Source organism: Ostrea edulis, chromosome 10, assembly GCF_947568905.1.
Source record: "Ostrea edulis chromosome 10, xbOstEdul1.1, whole genome shotgun sequence".
NCBI classification, from domain to species: domain Eukaryota; kingdom Metazoa; phylum Mollusca; class Bivalvia; order Ostreida; family Ostreidae; genus Ostrea; species Ostrea edulis.
Genome location: NC_079173.1, coordinates 30,064,222 through 30,084,357, shown reverse-complemented (window position 1 = coordinate 30,084,357; position 20,136 = coordinate 30,064,222). Strand labels below are relative to the sequence as shown.

Sequence of the window (20,136 nt, the reverse complement as noted above, 5' to 3'; positions counted from 1 at the left end):
TTTTCTGAAATAATTGTATTCTTTTTTTAGCTCGTGAACTTTTCTGATCACGTTTTGTCTGTCTGTCCATCTGTAAACTTTTCACATTTTCATCTCTTGAACCACTATAGACGGTTTGAATTTACTTTTAAACAGTAAAACTTTAGAACTTTAAACATAGCTAGGGTACCCATGTTTGCCGATAAAATAAAAACCCATAAAGCAAACGGTATGAAATTCTACTCTGTATTGTAATATTTTCACACATAATCAATCAGCATTACTACCAAAGTTCATCCCGAAAATTCCGTATACTTTCCAAGATACTAAGAAATTCAGAAAAATACCTATTATTTTTTTTTTATCGAATCCCGTGGGGATCCGGGTTAGAATAGGTCCTCAGTATCCCTTGATTGTCGTAATAGGCGACTAAATGGGGCGGTCCTTGGGATGAGACCGCAAAAACCGAGGTCCCGTGTCACAGCAGGTGTGGCACGATAAAGATCCCTCCCTGCTCAAAGGCCATAAGCGCTGAGCATAGGCCTAAATTTTGCAGCCCTTCACCGGCAATAGTGACGTCTCCATATGAGTGAAATATTCTCGAGAGGGACGTTAAACAACATTCAATCAATCATTTATCGAATTCTATCTGGCCCTGACCCTGTATCAATGAATAAAATGTGTGTGTATTGCAATAAACAATTATGTAGAATGAGTAACACTGGATATCATTTCTAATTTGAATTTCTTGCCCAATTCATAAACTGAAGTTCAAAATTGAAAAAACAGTCTGCACTACCACGGCCATTTTGTTACGTCATTGACTTGAGCATGGCTTTCCTTACGGTATTTGGGTATGACACGTGGATATTTTCTTGAGTTCGGTATCATCTTTGTCCACTAGGCATATACATGTATAAGAGAGAAAGAAAGAAAGATAAAGATAGATGGGTAGAGAAAGTACCTTTAAGGCACTCAACATTGATCGAAAGTGTCGGATCTGAATATAGATACGAGGTCAAATAAATAAGGAATAAACACATAAAATAACCAACGACACGAACAATATGAAATTGTCAAATATTTGGGAAGACCTGTCCCTACTTCAGGACGATAGAATATTTACATAGAAATGAAATAATACATGTACAAAAAAGACCAAAAGCAAACTAGCATTAAAACCATAATACAAAAGCTGAGTAAAAAACGGTACGTGCATGTTGATACTTGGGGCAATAAAGTAAAAGTCTGCTCTCAACGAATGTCCAGAACGCTTGACGAAGGCATAATCAAAGAACGGGTTAACTAATCGACATAATTAAGCGGTTTATTAACTCGTTCTAATGAGGGGTCATCATAAGTATTTCAAATCTGGAGGTTTGAAGATTTTAGCTCACCTGAGCTGAAAGCTCTAGTGAGTTTTTCTGATCACCTGTTGTCCATCGTCTGTAAACTTTTCACATTTTCGACTTCTTCTCCAGAACCACTGGACCAATTTCAACCAAACTTGGCAAAAACGCATCCTTGGGGGACGATCTCTCAAGTTTGACCAATGCATCCTTCAAAGGGGAGATAATTTTTAAAAAATGCCAAAATAGGATTGGGTCATTTAAAAATCTTTTCAAGAACCACTGGGCCAGAAGAGCTGTAATTTACATGAAAGCTGCCTGACATAGTGCAGATTCCAATTTGTTAAAATCGTGACCCCGGGGGTAGAGTGGAGCCACAATAGGGGATCACAGTTTTATATACAAATATATATAGGGAAAATCTTTGAAAATTGTCTTCTCAAGAACCACAGGGCCAGGAATGAAAGCTTCCTGACATAGTGCAGATTTAAGTTTGTTAAAATCATGGCCCCGGATGTAGGATGGTACCACAATAGGGTATCAAAGTTTTACATACAAATATATAGGGAAAATCTTTAAAAATCTTCTTAAGAACCACTGAGCCAGAAAAATATAATTACATGAAATCTTCCTGACATAGTGCAGATTTAAGTTTGTTAAAATCATGAACGTGGGGGGTAGGATGGTACCACAATAGGGTATCAAAGTTTTACATACATATATATAGAGAAAATTGGGGCCAAGGTGACTCAGGTGAGCGATGTAGCCCTTTGGCCTCTTGTTGGTTTGAACAATTTTTTTATTGTAACTGAATTTACAAAGGGATTGAGCACAAGTTCTTAAAACGTAGAACGCTCTCTCCCATAGACATGTACATGTATATCTAACAATCTATTTTGTATGCATGGTAAAACAGATATTGTAAATGTAATTTCATATATAATCCAGCGCATGTTGATCGCTTACAGAAAAAAAAAGCAATGATATACCGATTAATCATCTGGTCCAATAGCCAGGTGGGTAAAATTTATATTTAATATTTATTTTAATTTATATCTACAATATCTTGCCCTGTGATAAGTATCTGACTATCTATTAAATAATGTAGAACTGTGGTGAAAAATAAAATATGAATAAATATAAACAAATAAATAATAAGATTACATTGAATAATAAATAAAATACTGGTGTTAAAGTTTAGGAACAAAGTGTAAATAAGTAAATAGAGGACTAAGTATGGATAAAATGAATATTTCAATGAAATATAAATTTTACAAATATATGAAAAGATTAACTGCTAATGATGGTGTTATACAGAAAGTAAACGGCAAATAGAAAATTTAGAAGGCACAGAACAACACTGAGAAATAATTAGGAGAAGGTGGCCACTTCCATTCTGGCAAAGTCATAGAGTTTGTTCATGTCATTGCCAATTTGGGGTGGAATGACTTCAGTCCATGCATCTATAGAATTTCTCCTTTTGTCAAAAATCAATTTCACCCGTACTTTAGAATTTGTATAATGAATAGAAATCAATATCCAATTTGCTTAGGACTTTGTATATTATTTTTCTCCCCTTTCTTTTAATTTTCATGAAATAATAAAGCAATTTGTATTCTTACAAAAGCCTGTAAATAATAAGAATATTATATAAGCCTCCAAAGAAACGCTAACTGTAGAATTTAATTTAGATAACGGAAATCAATGATGAGGAAATTAATGTACCATTCCAGTAGGTTTGTTTAATAGTGGGATATGGCGATGTCGGGAATACGTGAATTGGTTGTAACTTTAATCCTAGTCATAAGATGTCTGTTAATATCAGGTAGGTTTCACAGTACACGGTACTCCCGAGTTTTAGATTTAATTGTTTATCATAACATAGCTCTCATTGATTGATTTTCGGAAAATTAAAAAATATAATAATATATATAATTCGGTGTGACGCAATCGATTTTTTGAACATGATTCTTTTAGTCTTTAGTGTTCATTTTTTTCTGTATTTTTTTTTTTATTCATTGCATTTATTTATTTATTGCATTTCATCATTAATTAATTTTCCCCTAGAATTCCCATATTTTCGCGTGTATAGCAGTTCGAAATACTTGAAAGTTCAATTATGTGAAAAATAACATTGAGTACAAATGAAACAAAATAGAAACAAATTGATATTGGGGAATTCATTGTATAATATAGACATGCAGTAGAAGAAATACCAGCATAGGAGTTATTGCCCTTGATAAAAAAATTTCAATTATAAATGATTGATTATCTGTGGAAAATATAAACTTTTTCAGTAGTAATAGTTTACCAATTTCTATTTTTATTTTATGCAGTGAATAAAATTCCCCCGAAAGATATATCTCTGTCATGCGCAGTTTAATTTGATAAAAAAAACTTTGCCAAAACCTATATGGCATCACATGAGGATTGATCAACCTTAAATTGAAAATATGAAAGACCGAAGTAAGATTTACTTGATTTAACCATTGGCAGTTTTCTATATATCTGATTTAACCATTGACAGGTTTCTATTTGATTTAACCATTGGCAGTTTTCTATATATCTGATCTAACCGTTGGCAGGTTTCTATTTATCTGATTTAACCATTAGCAGTTTTCTATATATCTGATTTAACCATTAGCAGGTTTCTATATATCTGATTTGATCATTAGCAGGTTTCTATCTGATTTAACCATTGGTAGGTTTCTATCTGATTTAACCATTGACAGGTTTCTATCTGATTTAACCATTGACAGGTGTCTATTTATCTGATTTGATCATTAGCAGGTTTCTATCTGATTTAACCATTGGTAGGTTTCTATCTGATTTGACCATTAGCAGGTTTCTATCTGATTTGACCATTAGCAGGTTTCTATATATCTGATTTAACCATTGGCAGGTTTCTATTTGATTTGACCATTAGCAGGTTTCTATATGATTTGACCATTGGCAGGTTTCTATATGATTTAACCATTGGCAGGTTTCTATATATCTGATTTGACCATTAGCAGGTTTCTATATATCTGATTTAACCATTGGTAGGGTTCTATCTGATTTAACCATTGGCAGGTTTCTATCTGATTTAACCATTGGCAGGCTTTTATCTGATTTAACCATTGGCATGTTTCTATCTGATTTGACCATTGGCAGGTTTCTATCTGATTTAACCATTGGCAGGTTTCTATATGATTTAACCATTGGCAGGTTTCTATCTGATTTAACCATTGACAGGTTACTATCTGATTTAACCATTGGCAGGTTTCTATCTGATTTAACCATTGGCAGGTTTCTATATGATTTAACTATTGTCAGGTTTCTATCTGATTTAACCATTGACAGGTTTCTATCTGATTTAACCATTGGCAGGTTTCTATCTAATTTAACCATTGGCAGGCTTCTATCTGATTTAACCATTGGCATGTTTCTATCTGATTTGACCATTGGCAGGTTTCTATCTGATTTAACCATTAGCAGGTTTCTATCTGATTTAACCATTGGCGGATTTCTATCTGATTTAACCATTGGCAGTTTTCTATATATCTGATTTAACCGTTGGCAGGTTTCTATTTATCCGATTTGACCATTAGCAGGTTTCTATATGACTGATTTAACCATTGGCAGGTTTCTATATATCTGATTTAACCGTTGGCAGGTTTGTATTTATCTGATTTGACCATTAGCAGGTGTCTATATATCTGATTTAACCATTGGCAGGTTTCTATTTATCTGATTTGACCATCAGCAGGTTTCTATCTGATTTAACCATTGGTAGGTTTCTATCTGATTTGACCATTAGCAGGTTTCTATCTGATTTAACCATTGGCAGGCTTCTATTTGATTTAACCATTGGCAGGTTTCTATCTGATTTAACCATTGACAGGTTTCTATCTGATTTAACAATTGACAGGTTTCTATCTGATTTAACCATTGGCAGGTTTCTATCTGATTTAACCATTGGCAGGTTTCTATCTGATTTAACCATTGACAGGTTTCTATCTGATTTAACCATTGGCAGGTTTCTATCTGATTTAACTATTGACAGGTTTCTATCTGATTTGACCATTAGCAGGTTTCTATCTGATTTAACCATTGACAGGTTTCTATCTAATTTGACCATTGGCAGGTTTCTATATATCTGATTTAACCATTGACAGGTTGCTATCTGATTTAACCATTGGTAGGGTTCTATCTGATTTGACCATTGGCAGGTTTCTATATGATTTAACCATTGGCAGGTTCCTATCTGATTTAACCATTGGCATGCTTCTATCTGATTTGACCATTAGCAGGTTTCTATCTGATTTGACCATTGGCAGGTTTCTATTTGATTTAACCATTGGCAGATTTCTATTTATCTGATTTAACCATTAGCAGGTTTCTATCTGATTTAACCATTGGCGGATTTCTATCTGATTTAACCATTGGCAGTTTTCTATATATCTGATTTAACCGTTGGCAGGTTTCTATTTATCTGATTTGACCATTAGCAGGTTTCTATATATCTGATTTAACCATTGGCAGGGTTCTATCTGATTTAGCCATTGGCAGATTTCTATCTGATTCAACCATTGACAGGTTTCTATCTGATTTGACCATTGGTAGGTGTCTATCTGATTTGACCATTGACAGGTTTCTATCTGATTTAACCATTGACAGGCTTCTATTTGATTTGACCATTGACAGTTGTCTATCTGATTTAACCATTGGCAGGTGTCTATCTGATTTGACCATTGACAGGTTTCTATCTGATTTGACCATTGACAGGTGTCTATATGATTTAACCATTGGCAGGTTTCTATCTGATTTAACCATTGGCAGGTTTCTATCTGATTTTACCATTGCCATTGACAGGCTTCTATTATGGTAAAAATACGGATGTGACGGTGTCTCAGGCTAAAACCCAGTGCGAGTCCATGGGACTACGGCTGGCCGTATTCAACACCCAGTCCGAGTGGGAGGCAGGCAAAGATTTTCTCAATACCTACAATTCTCTGTGGGGGTACGTATATGTACAGTATTTAATTCAATGAAATTGTCCGGTACCTCTAACCCCCAACACCATTATCATAATCAGGATTCTTACTTACTTTTCCAGACTATCTAAATGAAACCTGTAATTACGATTTAAGCGGCTTTATTCGGGATGCAATGTTTGAGAAACAAGTTCATCATTACAACTATGTCACTTTTCGCCACAGAAAAAGTAAAAACGTGTGGATAGGATTAGACAGAGACGTCAACCAGGCGACTATGGTGTACAAATGGACTGACGGTACTACACTTTCCTGGGGAGCATTTTACACCACGCCTTGGAAGGATGCTAGCACCCCCGTGGACGATGTCACTAAGGCCTGTGTTATAATGGAGTGGGGTGCGAGCTTAAATTGGAAACACCATAGTTGTGATGCGATCGAGGATTTCTTGTGTGAAGGTGCGTCCTAACAGAGCTTTAAGATAAGTATTTAACTGAAAAAATTCCACATTTAACTAGAGCGTACATTGGATATAATTTATTGTAATAGTACGTTTATCGAGGATCATTAAAACCAAAATTTGAAGAATTTTAGGACTAATACTATACGCATTATTGAAGCCGTAAAGCTCTTCGGGATGACACCATCTAGTTAAAACATGACATGAACATTAATTCATGATAACGCTGTAGGTGGTCAGATAGCTGAGTCCGAAAAGCACCTGACTAGAGATTGGCCAAGATTCAAATCCCGGTCTGGTCCGTTACATTTACTCCCTTCCTGTTACATTTGGTTCCGTAGACCAGCCCCTGGAACTGACAAGTAGCTCAGTCGGTAGAGTGTATTGTACCCTAACGGAGATAGAGCCCGGGTTCGACTTCCGGTCTGGTCTGTTACATTTTTTCCCTTCCTGTTACAAGTCAGCTAGTGTATGATTTCTAATTCACGATAGCGCACCTACATTGTAGTGTATGACATAAACTCTTCTTCATGATAACGCCACCTAGTGTTGGACATAAACTCTTCTTTAAGATAACCTCACCTAGTGTATGATATGAACTCTGCTTCACGTTAACGCCACCTAGTGTATTATAGGAATTCTAATTCTCGAGAACGCCACCTAGTGTATGATATGAACTCTTAAGGTAACTCACTACATTAAAGCTTATAGAGGTCTACTCTTTATGACACTACGTCACAAGATGGCGATTTAAATGTTTTGTGAAACTATTTGTATTGATCGATTTGTTTGTCTATCATCGTAGCTCACTGGTTAAAGTATTGGACTGGTGAAACGCAGATTTTAACTTCAAATCTTGCAGAGTCTTTTGTTCACATGTGTTGAAATAATGTTTTTGAAAATCATGTTTCATCCAAATTTGCATATTTTCTGCCTTTTTGACATACATATGTATATACTTATTATATATCATCATATCTTTTATGATTAAATCAGTTCATACTGATTTGAGAAACTATTTCAGGGTGAAGTGAGCCACCTTAAATCACGATTTCGCCACCTAGTGTGGTATGAACTCTGCTTCAAGATAACGCCACCTAGTGTATGATATGAACTCTTTTATGATATCGCCAACTAGTGTGATATGAACTCTGCTTCGCGATAACGCCACCTAGTGTATAATCTACCCTAATTCATGGTAGTGTTAACAAGTCTATGATGAATGAGCTAATTCCTGTATTCATTCGAAGCGTACAAAACGTAGCAGAAAACATTTACACAGTTTATGGGGAAAAAAACCCTGAGAAAGCTAAATTGAATTTGAATTTAAACTACCTTTCCAGGATTTTACATGAACCCTGCGTCTGTTGGAAACTGGGCTACTGGCAACTCCGCCTGCGAGGGCTTGGGTATGAAACTGGCTTCCCTGAAATCTGCCGAAATCAATGCAGCTGCCATAGAATACATCAACATACAACAAAATTCTGGGTCTGTATCCCGGCATGATTTTCTCTCTCTCTCTCTCTCTCTCTCTCTCTCTCTCTCACACACACACACACACACACACACACACACACACACACACACATGCACACAATAAAAAACCAAAATCCAGAGTAAGTCCTATGTCACATGCTCGTATTCCACCTGAATGAATTTATTAAAACTTGTGCCGCGCCTGAATACTAAGCTTAACCCATTTACTCGTACTTCAGTACTTCACTTAGTTTGCCGACTCTAACCTCACCCAAATTAATGTAACCATAACTCTCACACAATTCCTGACAAAACTAAACACTTCTTGTCGTACCCCATCTCAATTGATACCTCCGATATGACAATGGTTAATTGTATGGGAAACAGATAGGTTTATAGATTATGTTAAAAATACGGTACCGGTTAGTGCTTCAATTAAAGTTACGGACTGAAAGAAAGTTGTTGTCCTGGAGTGGAAGATCTGATCACATTTTTCTTAGGTCAAGGTCATTAATATGGCGCTTGCACCTATATCTATTAAAATGCGATATGTAGAGAGATGCGAGGGATACATTAGATGTCGGCCTGATATTATGAAGATCGCGATCTTTCTGAGTAGAAGGATACAAAGTAGGTTAATTGGTGCAATCATAAAGTAATTTGTATACTATAATCAGTTACAATGTATAAAATTCTAGACACATTTATTTATATTTTGTAATACAAAGGAATCAAAGTTCCAAGGTCCATGCTTCTTATTGAGAAATAAAATAAATGAAAAAAACCAAAACAAAAACAAAAAACAAACAAAAAACAAAACAAAAAAAACAACCAAATTTTATTTTTGACAAATCAATGATAAATGTAAATATCTATATGTAATCTCATCACTGTAGAAAAATCCCATAATCCATCATGATTGCTCTCGGATGATTAGATATATCATATTCTTCTGGTATTCTCCCCGCTATCATACAATAAATAAATTTAGGCTACTGACAAATAAGTTGATTCCACCGTGAGCCCTATATCTTGATCAGGTAAACGGAGTAATCCGTAGTCAAAATCAGTATGTAAAGAACGGCCTAACAATTGGTATGAAGCACGTCAGACAGCATTTGATTTAATGACAGGTTGTACGTATATGTAGATTAGATCGTTATAATACGAAATCTAACTTTAAACGAGATTGATGAAACCCCAGGGAATACTTAACCATCCTAAGCACCCACCTCTGGTGTGACCAGGGTCCGTATTTGCCCTGTTCTTAATTTAATTGTATTCTTCATAGGAATTATGAGATCACTGCTGTTCGTTATTTTCACTTTTTCAGTTTAAGGAGGTACTCTACATCGTCATAATGATTTGATTACCTAGCCGAGTAGCTCAGTAGGTTAACATACCGACTGCTGAACTATAGGTCGCAGGTTCGAGTTCAGCAGGGGTTTTAAATTTTTTTTCCCAGATTGCTTTCTACTAAAACTGTATTTTTAGACAAAATAAAGTAAATCTGAAAATGTCCAACTTCAAAATATTGTTGTACATATCCTCCACTTTCCATTTACATCAAATTTCTCTGGTGTAGCATACCTCTTTAAGTTACAGGAATTGAAGAAATGTATTACAGCCTACAATGCGACACAATTTCTGTATGTCACTAGTACTAGACTTGTTTACACAGGACTGTGGGGGATGTGTGGTTCGGTTTGACGCTAACAGGAGGGCAGTATGTTTTCCAGGACGGAACTGCGGTTATTTCCGGGGTGTATGGAAGCGTTCACAATACCTATCCATGGATATATTATGAACCCAATAATCCAGGCTCTGATTTTTGTATCCGTCTTCAGTCTGTTGGCTCAGGACAATTCGAGTGGGCGGACAAAAGTTGTTCATATACTTATAATTTCTTATGCCAAGGTAAATACATATACAAGCAAGAAATCATGAGGCATTGTGAATTTTTTTATTTACTTCGTATACGAATTTGAATTTATTTTGTGACAAGACTTTCGTCACATTTCTTTGTAGATCCTGTAAATGAGAACAATGCTATGCTTTATTTCAGACCAATTTACATCAGCCACCACCACAACCACCACCACCACCACAACAACAACAACACCATCGACTACCACCACGACACCAACTACTACAACAACAACTACTACCACCACCCAACCACCGACCACCGTTACAACTCAACCAGCGACTACCACTAAACCATGGTGGTTTGTAGAGTACAGCGATGACGGGCAGGCAATTGGAGCTAATGGCAAGGTGATAAGAATGATAACAATACATCCCTGTACATCATCAAATAAACCCAAGACGTCTGGTGCAAGTAGTAGTTACTATCCCTTCACCAAGCATCCAACATTGAAAGTGAAAGTCAGGTTTCTTTCGGATGTAATACATAGGTCTCTTATCATCGTACGCGTTGACACGATATAAAATCATCATTGCTACGGGTTTGAGTCGTACATCCAGGTCAAAATGTTTGACACTTCATTTTCAGAGGATGACGTCTCTATTTAAGTGAAACATTCTTGAAGAACGCGTAAACAAACCAACAAACAACGATGCGCATGCGAAAAATTAAGTGTTTCCAAGTCATGCTCTCTTTTTGCATCGTAATCATTAACCTATTGATATTTTGAACTTCTCAGAAAGTACAATTGGTTGTTATAGCATATTTGGAGATAGAAAAACAAATAGCAAATCTCAGATTCTCTTTGGTAAGATACTTAAGAATCACCCGAACATCAAACTGACCAAATAAGTGCATAGAAATAGTGAACACCAATGTCTCTATTAGAATTAAGATATTCATAGGTACACATCCAAGCGCCGCACTATACAGATACAGATTTCTATACTCATATAGCCATTGCAAAAGACCACCATTTCATATTACCTTATCAACACTTCTATAGTTTAGGACGCCTTCAAATAGATTAAATGTTACACAGGTTTCGTTTTATTGCTTTTAATTTTTATGCTTAAATGCTTGTACAAAGTAAATGCCTATCAGTAAGTTCTGTAAATTCCAATCGTAGTGCAAACTGTCATGAAATAGTATATCGGAACTCTTCGGTATTGAGAAGGTAAATATGAAATGGTGGCTGTTTGCAACGGCTTCGAAAATAGTCAACTTAATTTACTGTGGGAATTACACCATGTAAAGGTAAGAAATGCATGTTTCATTGTGAAAGGGAGTTAATAGGATATCTAAGGGGAAAAGTTGAAGCGGACAAGAAATTCATTTTAACCCATTTTAATCGCAACAAGCGGCCGAAGTTTAGGCAAGATTTCCCGAATCACTTTGTGCTACACTGGTCTGAGATTCGGAAGAGGCGTCAGTCAAAATATCCAGCCTCGACAAATCTCGCTGATATTACGGGGGGGGGGGGGTTGGTTGGGTTACATGTGAAAGAAAGTGAAGTATTAGCCAATATGATCTGACATTTTGGGTGTAAAATCTGGAGTTTTCATCTATATATCTTTGATAGTGGTACACAACAAAACACACACATACTTTCATTGGCGTCGCCATTAGTGCTGACACTTTGAGTTCCGGGAATACTTAACGGCGATTCACATTGGTCCTTGATAGGTCACGTAAGGTCATGCAATTTAATGAATTATGCGAAAATATCGACGTTTTGTCCCACGGGAGGTAAACGTAGTGCGACCGCCCGTGGGTTTCCAACGATGGGTTGTCGTAAGAGGCGACTAAATAGGGCGGTCCTTCGAATAACACCACAAAAACCGAGGCCCAATGTCACAGCAGTTGTGGCATGATAAAGATCCCTCCCTGCTCATAGGCTGTAAGCGATGAGCATAGGCCTAAATTTTACAGCCCTTTACCGGCAATGGTGATATCTCCATATGAGTGGAACAGGCATAATCATGTTATTCGATCTGCGGACTTTACGATAGCATTTATTCCGTAAATGTGACTTAAAAACGGAATAAATAACATGATTAGTTAACATGGGTAAAAATATAAAAGTATTAGTAACTAGTTAGTCCGTGTGCCGACTATCTTTAATCATATGTCTTTATGCATATAAATATATTATAACGATATTGTTAAGTCCGCGGATCGAATAACATGATTATGCCGAACTGAACGATCAATGATGCCCTAAATGTGATCAATATAATAACTTGAAGGAAACCCTTAAAGTCAAATTGTCTTTTCCAATGCGAAAATAAATAGTATTTGCCAATACAACCTATCATTAGGTCAAATGCTGTCTGACGTGTATCATGCCGATTGTTAGGCCGTTCTTGGCACACTGATTTTGACTACGGATTACTCCGTTTACCTGATCAAGATATAGGGCTCACGGCGGGTGTGACCGGTCGACAGGGGATGCTTACTCCTCCTAGGCACCTGATCCCACCTCTGGTGTGTCCAGGGGTCCGTGTTTGCCCAACTCTCTGTTTTGTATCGCTTATAAGACTTAAGAGATTGATCATTGTTCGTTATCTTCCCCTTTCATTAGTTAGCAGATTCCATATACCGAAAATTAATGTTTAATGTCCCATTCGAGAGAAGATGACATCGCGTTCAGTTGTCAAGAATTTTACGTAAATGCTGTATATGCAGGCGCTCTGAAGTATTTAGCTGTAAGAGTTCTTTACCATTTCAGTGTCTATTGTCGAATAGGGCTTCAGTTTTTAAGGTCATATTGAAAGACCAGTTCTTTCACTTCTAAAACAAAGAGCTTGGTGAAGGAAAAATCATCCCTTATTTCAACAAAGCATTCCTGTTGCTGCCTGGAGTAGATTGCAAATCTCTCCCAGACAAAGCGAACGTTCTATCAAAGAGCTCAGGAATTTTATCTAGCTGATATAAAAAATCAAAAACAATAACATAAATACATGTATCATGCCTATGATGACATTCATAATGAAACACGTTAAAAAGCTTTAACTTACTATGGAATCATTGGACCCAGGGCGAAGCATTTGGATAACTGAAAGTCCCCAGTCCAATCCCCCAAAAGAATGGTTGTGTACAAAATTTGTTTCATTATTTGCAGACATTTGAAAAATCACAACCACCAGCTCGATTTGGAGTTATTGGCCTCGCTATCGGGTTTTCCACCTTTGGGTTTCTGACCACCATCATTTGTCTCCTGTGGTTCTGTTGCATCAGAAACAAAGAAGACTACCGCTACATGGAAGAGGAGGAAGAGGAGGAGAAACCAAAACAGATGTTCATGCCCACCTCCGATAAACCACATGGAATCGCGTACATCGCTTAGCAATACAACGAGCCAAAATCCCTATTGCAGCCGTAGATTGTAGTTTCAGAAACCATGGAATCTGAGACAGAAAAAATAATTTCCCAAAGACCATATTTATACAGACTTTTTATGACAATCTATACTAAGTAAAATACGCAGTCACATCTCCTTATGTGTTGTTGCCTCTAGCTTAATCTTACGAAGATGGAAGAGCAGCCACAAATCTCCTATATTACATTCCAATCTTTCTGTTTGAATGCTTGTTTTCAGTAATAAATATTTTGAATTACATTTTCATTTATCACGAACATACAGATAACTAAAGCGAGTTAGTAACCGCCCCCTCTCTGAAACGAGAGTTTATGAATTTCTTGTTATCAAAAACCACAAGGTTTGATTAGTGTCTTTTGAATTAACAAAAAATAGGAAATGGAGTTTCCGAAAATCAGCTTCCAACGAGAACGTTATGGAACCGTTTCTCCCTATTTTAGTTCCCTCGGGGAACCTGGTTAGAATAGGTCCTCAGTACCCCTTTTGCTTGTCGTAAGAGGCGACTAAATAGGGCGGTCCTTCGAAAAGATCACATAAACCGAGGCCCCGTATCACAGCAGGTGTGGCTCGATTAAGGATCCCTCCCTGCTCAAAGGCAGTATAAGCGCCGAGCATAGGCCTAAACTTTGCAGCCCTTAACCGGCAATGGTGATATCTCCATGAGTGAAAAATTATCCAGCAGGACTTTAAACAATAAACAACCAATTCAAATTTAGCTTACTTGAGCAGACAGCCCAAACGAGTTCTTCTGATCACAATTTGTATGGCGTCTGTCCGTAAACTTTTAACATCTTCCACATTTTCTCCAGAACCAAACTTGCCATAAAACATCCTTGGGTGAGGGGGATTCAGCGTTCGGCAAAGGGTCGCACCCTTTTCAAAAGGGAGATAATTAAGACATCGTGAAAAAATAGTGGCATTTTAAAACAAGAAAACCGGAAACAGTACATGATATACGACCGTCACAAGCTTATGTAGCCTGTTTTAGCTCACCTAAGCCAAAGGCTCAAGTTAGTTTTTTAATTAAAATTTGTCCGTTTCCGTCATCGTCGTAAACTTTACACATTTTCATCTTCCTCTCCAAAACCACAGAACCAATTTCAATCAAACTTGATACAAATCCTCCTTTGGTGAAGGGGATTCAAGTTTGTTAAAATGAAGGACCATGCTCCCTTCAAAGGGGAGATAATTACAAAAATAGGGTGGGGTCATTTAAAAATCTTCTACTCAAGAACCACTGGGCCAGAAAAGCTGAAATTTACATGAAAGCTTCCTGAAGTAGTGGGGATTCAAGCGTATTAAAATCATGACCCTCGGGATATGTGGGGGCCACAATAGGGGGTAACGGTTACATGTAAACATGCGAATATATAAAGAAAATCTTTTAAAATCTTCTTAAGAATCACTGGGCCAGAAGAGTGGACATTTACCTGAAAGCTTCCTTATATAGAGTAAATTCAAATTGTTCAGATTATGGCCCCCGGGGTTAGGGTAGGGCCACAACAGGGGATCAAAATTTCATATGCAGATATGTAGGGAAAACTTCTCCAGAACCACTGGGCCAATTTCAACCAAACTTGATACAAAGTATCCTTGGGTAACGGGGATTCAAGTTAATTGGTTCAAATGAAGGGCCATGCCACCTTCAAAGGGGAGATAATCACAAAAATAGGGTGGGGTCATTTAAAATTCTTCTTAATAACAATTGGACCAGAAATGCTAAAATTTACATGGATGCTTCCTGACAAAGTGGAAATTCAAGTTTGTAAAAATCATGACCCCAGGGATTAGGGTGGGGACACAATAGGGATCAAAGTTGTATATGTGAATGTATAATGAACCAAACTTGGCACAAATCGTCCTTACAAGGGGTGTGTGATATTTGATGAATTTGTAATTAAGTTTGATAATTAATGAATTTTTAGTTTTTACCTTTGAAACGGGTTTTTTTTTCTGAACCAAGCTGCTTGTAGGATGATTAGTTTTGCTCAAGCTCGATAAAATTGTCTAAGTTCCATTTTGTCGAACATCAATTTTTTTTCTCTCTCAAAGACCTTAGCTGTTGGAGGAGTTAGAAGGACAAACTAACTCTGTTACAATTCCTCAAAACTTCCTACAGTCATCAACTTGTAATTTTTTGAAAAAATTACAGAACTTCAATACTCATGCAAACACTCTGTAATTGATATTGTGTGTAACGTGTCAAGGGGGTTCGTACCCGGTTGATTCCAGGATCTGGGGTTTTGAATTAATTCAACAAGTAAATAATTTTCCTCTGTAAAAATGATTGAACAAAATGATACAGTTTTCCTCTCTAAAGTGATTTAAATATATAACTACTGGTCTGCAAATATATACAAATAAGACCCTTCCCTTACTTAGGGGAAAATCACACTTGGTCGGCCTATATTACTACTTTATGAGTTTATACACCTCTAGATAGAGATATGCCTTATTCAGGCAGTAACAACTATCTAAGAGGTAAGCCCTAGCCGAATAAAGGTGGTCCAACTCCAGAAGCAGCAGTTACTGTGTTAATGCCTTATTCAGGACGGACAGTGAACTGCTAACCTCTGAAGCCTTACACCTTCCCTAACCGAGGAAGAATGACAAATAAATAGGCGAACCTCCAGGAGGTCAACCTCTAAAATGCTAGCCACTACTGTGGTCAGACTCCAAACAAATGGTCCTATATAACAAAGAAGTGTGGCAAGCCTCCAATATTTATATTAGGCAATCCACCTGTGGCAAGCCTCCAATATTAGGCAATCCACCTGACCAAACTAACCGTTATAATGCTTCTTCTTCCTCCGCTTGGCTTAAAAAAACCTTACTGACTGGCTGCAGCTGTATATATACCCTCTGTGGGTCACATGATCAGCAACAGTTTCTAGATCACCCGCTGCTAGCTAATTGTGTATCAGCCATAGTTAAGTTTCTAGATCACCGTTTCTGTAGGCCTCTTGCAACATTGAAAAACATGAAATCATTACATTGTGCAATCATGTAACTCTATGTAATATTAATTTTCCTCAAAACTGACCAAATTCAATAACCCGTAATTTTCTCCAAAACTGAAGAAAATCGAAATCCTTGCCACATTCACGTCTTCGATACCCATATGTATACTAGCGGAAAAAAGAAACTGTGCATTATCTAATATATGAAAAATTAATAAAAAATAACAATGAACAAATTTTATTTTTTGTAATACTGTTAACAAATATATTCGTTACAACATTTCATAATCCATTAATGTTAACGTCAAATAGCGTCAATTTCAGCACACTCGAAAGACACTGGTATTCAAACTTGAATTAACAAAGTTAATAACGCGTGTGACCACCATTTGAATTCACGCATGCTTGGCAACGGCGCCTCATTGATGACATTAAAGTGTTCAGAAATGCTTGAGGGATGTTGTTCCAGATGTTGGTTAAAGCCTGGCCTAAATCAGCCAATGACACTGGCTGATTTGGTAAACGGCTTAGACGTCGCTCCATTTCATCCCAGACGTGCTCGATCGGCGATAAATCGGGAGAAACAGCTGGCCAAGGCAAGACATTGACATTCTGTTGAACAAAAAAGTCCCTGACTACACGTGCAACACGTGGCCTTGCGTTGTCTTGCTGCAGAGTGGTGTGATTTTGCTGTCTCTGTATGAAGGGTATCACATGGCGCTGAATAATTTCGTCTCGATAGCGTACGCCGGTGAGATTTCCATTGACAATTTGTAGAAGAGTCCTTCCACGTGCTTTTATTCCACCCCACACCATAACGCTACCTCCACCGAATTGTCGACGTTGCACAACACAAGCGTCCTGGTACCGCTCCCCAACGCGACGATACACTCTACAACGGCCGTCACTGCTATCCAAATGAAATCTGGATTCATCAGTGAACAGAATATTGGCCCAGTCCTGTATTCTGAATCGCAGATGTCTCTGCACCACGCTAGTCCAGCGATACGATGAGGTTGAAGCAGTATTGGGCGCACCGCTGGACGTCTTGGTCTGATGCTGTGCTCGCGCAGACGATTACGCACAGTTCTTGGACTGATTTGTCAAACTCCAGGAATGCTACGAGCAGTCAAACTTGCTGTCTGGAAACGATTTCTCAGGTGCACAAGTCTAATGTGGTTGTCCTGTCGACGTGATGTCACACGAGGACGCCCAGAACGTGGTCGATCCCGAGTGTTACCAGATTGTTGGAAACGTCTCCATAATGACTGGATGGTGTTCCGATGAACTCCAAAGTGTCTTGCTACGATATTGTGTGCCATTCCAGCTTGAAGCGTCCCAACAGCACGATTACGTTGGTTTTCGCTGAGTCGTGGCATAACAGAAGGGTAAATTTGGTCAAAACTAAAGTGCTTTCCTTAACGAAGTGTCCAAACAAACCTTTTACACGTCTTACTTCAAACAGTATTGGCCAGTAAAACTCGTGCGTACGAACACTTCAATAAACAACATATGTTCACTAACCATGAAAAAGTCCGTGCATCTGAGTCGGGTACTATCCGATATTGTTCAAAAACATCACCTTTATCGATTGTTTAGATTTTATAAACAATAAATATAGAAAAATTGTACTAAATTTTATAACGCAGTTTCTTTTTTCCGCTAGTATATATTGTTTAACGATCCTCTGGAGAATATCACTCATATGGAGACGTCACCATTGCCGGTGAAGGGCTGCAAAATTTAGGCCTATGCTCGGCGCTTTCGGTCTTTGAACATGGAGGAATCTTCATCATTCCACACCTGCTGTGACACGGCACCTCGGTTTTTGCGGTCTCATCCGAAGGACCGCCCCATTTAGTCTCTTTTTACGACAAGCAAGGGGTGTCGAAATGTTCACCAGCAACTCTGTGATTCTTTCTATTCCTTTAAAAACTTGTTTTACATTGACGCAATGTTCCATTCTTTATACATTATGTAGTTGTCAAAAATGAAATCATTGAATTGTTTTATACACAACACATGGACACAGATCTTACTAATCATTTTCTTTCTTTCAATTATTGCAATGGTTTTGATTGCCAAACCTTGAATTCCTTGTGCAATAAACATTGATATATTTTCCAGTTTGGATATTTTATTGAACATAGACTGGTGTTAATGACAAAATGACCACTCAAATTTATGGCAAATGAGATGATTTCAGCTTCTTCATAGTCAACATCCCATATTCATGTAGCAATAGTCCATGCATATGGTGTTTATGTCTCTCAACTGATTCAATGCGCAAGAGCTTGTTCTGCGTATGATCAGTTTTTAAATCAAGGCAGGCTACGGACAAACAAGTTGATTTTGTAGGGGTTTCAACAGTCTCGTTTAAAGTCAGCATTTCATAAATTCTATTGTCGGTATAATGATCTAGTTTGCCAATACAATCTGCCATTGGGTAAAAAGATGTCTCACGGCGGGTGTAATCGGTCGACAGGGGATGCTTACTCCTCCTAGGCACTTGATCCAACCTCTGGTATATCCAGGGGTCGATATTTGCCCAACTCTTAATTTAGTATTCCTTATAGGAGTTATGAGATTGATCACTGTTCGTCATCTTCACCTTTCCATGTACAATTGCTGTATTTTGTATCGAATTTTAAAAAATCTATTAGTAATTGCTATAGGATTTACAGTACCGTAAATCATAATAAAAAATCACGTGAACAAACAAAATTGATCATAAAAATCGGTGGTTTTTTGTTACATTAATGTTGGTTTTTTTGTTTTTTGGTTTTTTTTATAATGCAACCTCTGGATCTTGATACAATATATAATAATGTGCTTGATACATTTGCTGGTGTCTGCTTCAAAAATAATACTTCAGTATATGTTTGCATTTGATTTTTTTTTTTATAAACCTGTGGTTTTTTTTAAACATCTGTGCTAGATGAATCTTAAGATACCAAAATCAAAAAGACTTATCAAAATTTTGAGTTGATTAAGAAACTCAAGCAATGAAGAGGAAGTCAACTTTGCTACTATTCATTTTGACTTTTGCAGTGAACAGTGGAATGTCATCATAAAAGCCTGGCTTGCAGTACTTGGGATATTTTCCACAATTAAATGACCATTTATATTTAAAATCTGCATTTAAGGTAGCTTATTACGCCAAAATTTTATTTATTGGTTTGTTAAAACACCTTATGAAGTATGATTTCACCATCGAAAGAGTGATACAATCCCTTAATTACTTTACATGTATATTACTAGCAGTCTGATTAAAACCAACCCCCCTTCTCCTATCGTCAGTCTGATTAAAACCAGCCCCCCTTCTCCTATCGTCGTCGAATAGGAGAAAGGGGGCTGGTTTTAATCAGACTGTATTACAGTGGAACCCCGTTATTACGTTCCCCCTTTAATACGTTAGTCCGCATATTACGTTGGAATTTCAAAGCACAAAACCATTTCTTAACAAACCTATATAAAATAGACCTCGTTATTACGTTGTCCTAAGATGCCGGGACTCGGTATTACGTTGTAAAAATTCCGACGAAAACGTAATAAACCCCTAATTATTCAATAGTGATTCTCAAAATAATAAGCCATTCACACCTTGACTGCCTGAGGCAGTCACCA

The 20,136-nt window shown here is 37.3% G+C and overlaps 1 protein-coding gene across 1 annotated transcript; it reads left to right on the top strand.

Moving 5' to 3' along the window:
* The first annotated feature begins 2,867 nt into the window (after nt 1-2,867).
* LOC125665739 (sperm receptor for egg jelly-like) lies at nt 2,868-13,789 on the top strand. The gene is made up of 7 exons (XM_048898545.2): nt 2,868-3,153; nt 6,183-6,330; nt 6,530-6,762; nt 8,108-8,252; nt 9,922-10,157; nt 10,306-10,517; nt 13,292-13,789. Exons 1-7 carry the CDS (start codon nt 3,084-3,086, stop codon nt 13,514-13,516), a joined length of 1,269 nt encoding a protein of 422 aa, XP_048754502.2. The 5' UTR covers nt 2,868-3,083; the 3' UTR covers nt 13,517-13,789.
* Nucleotides 13,790-20,136: the final 6,347 nt, after the last annotated feature.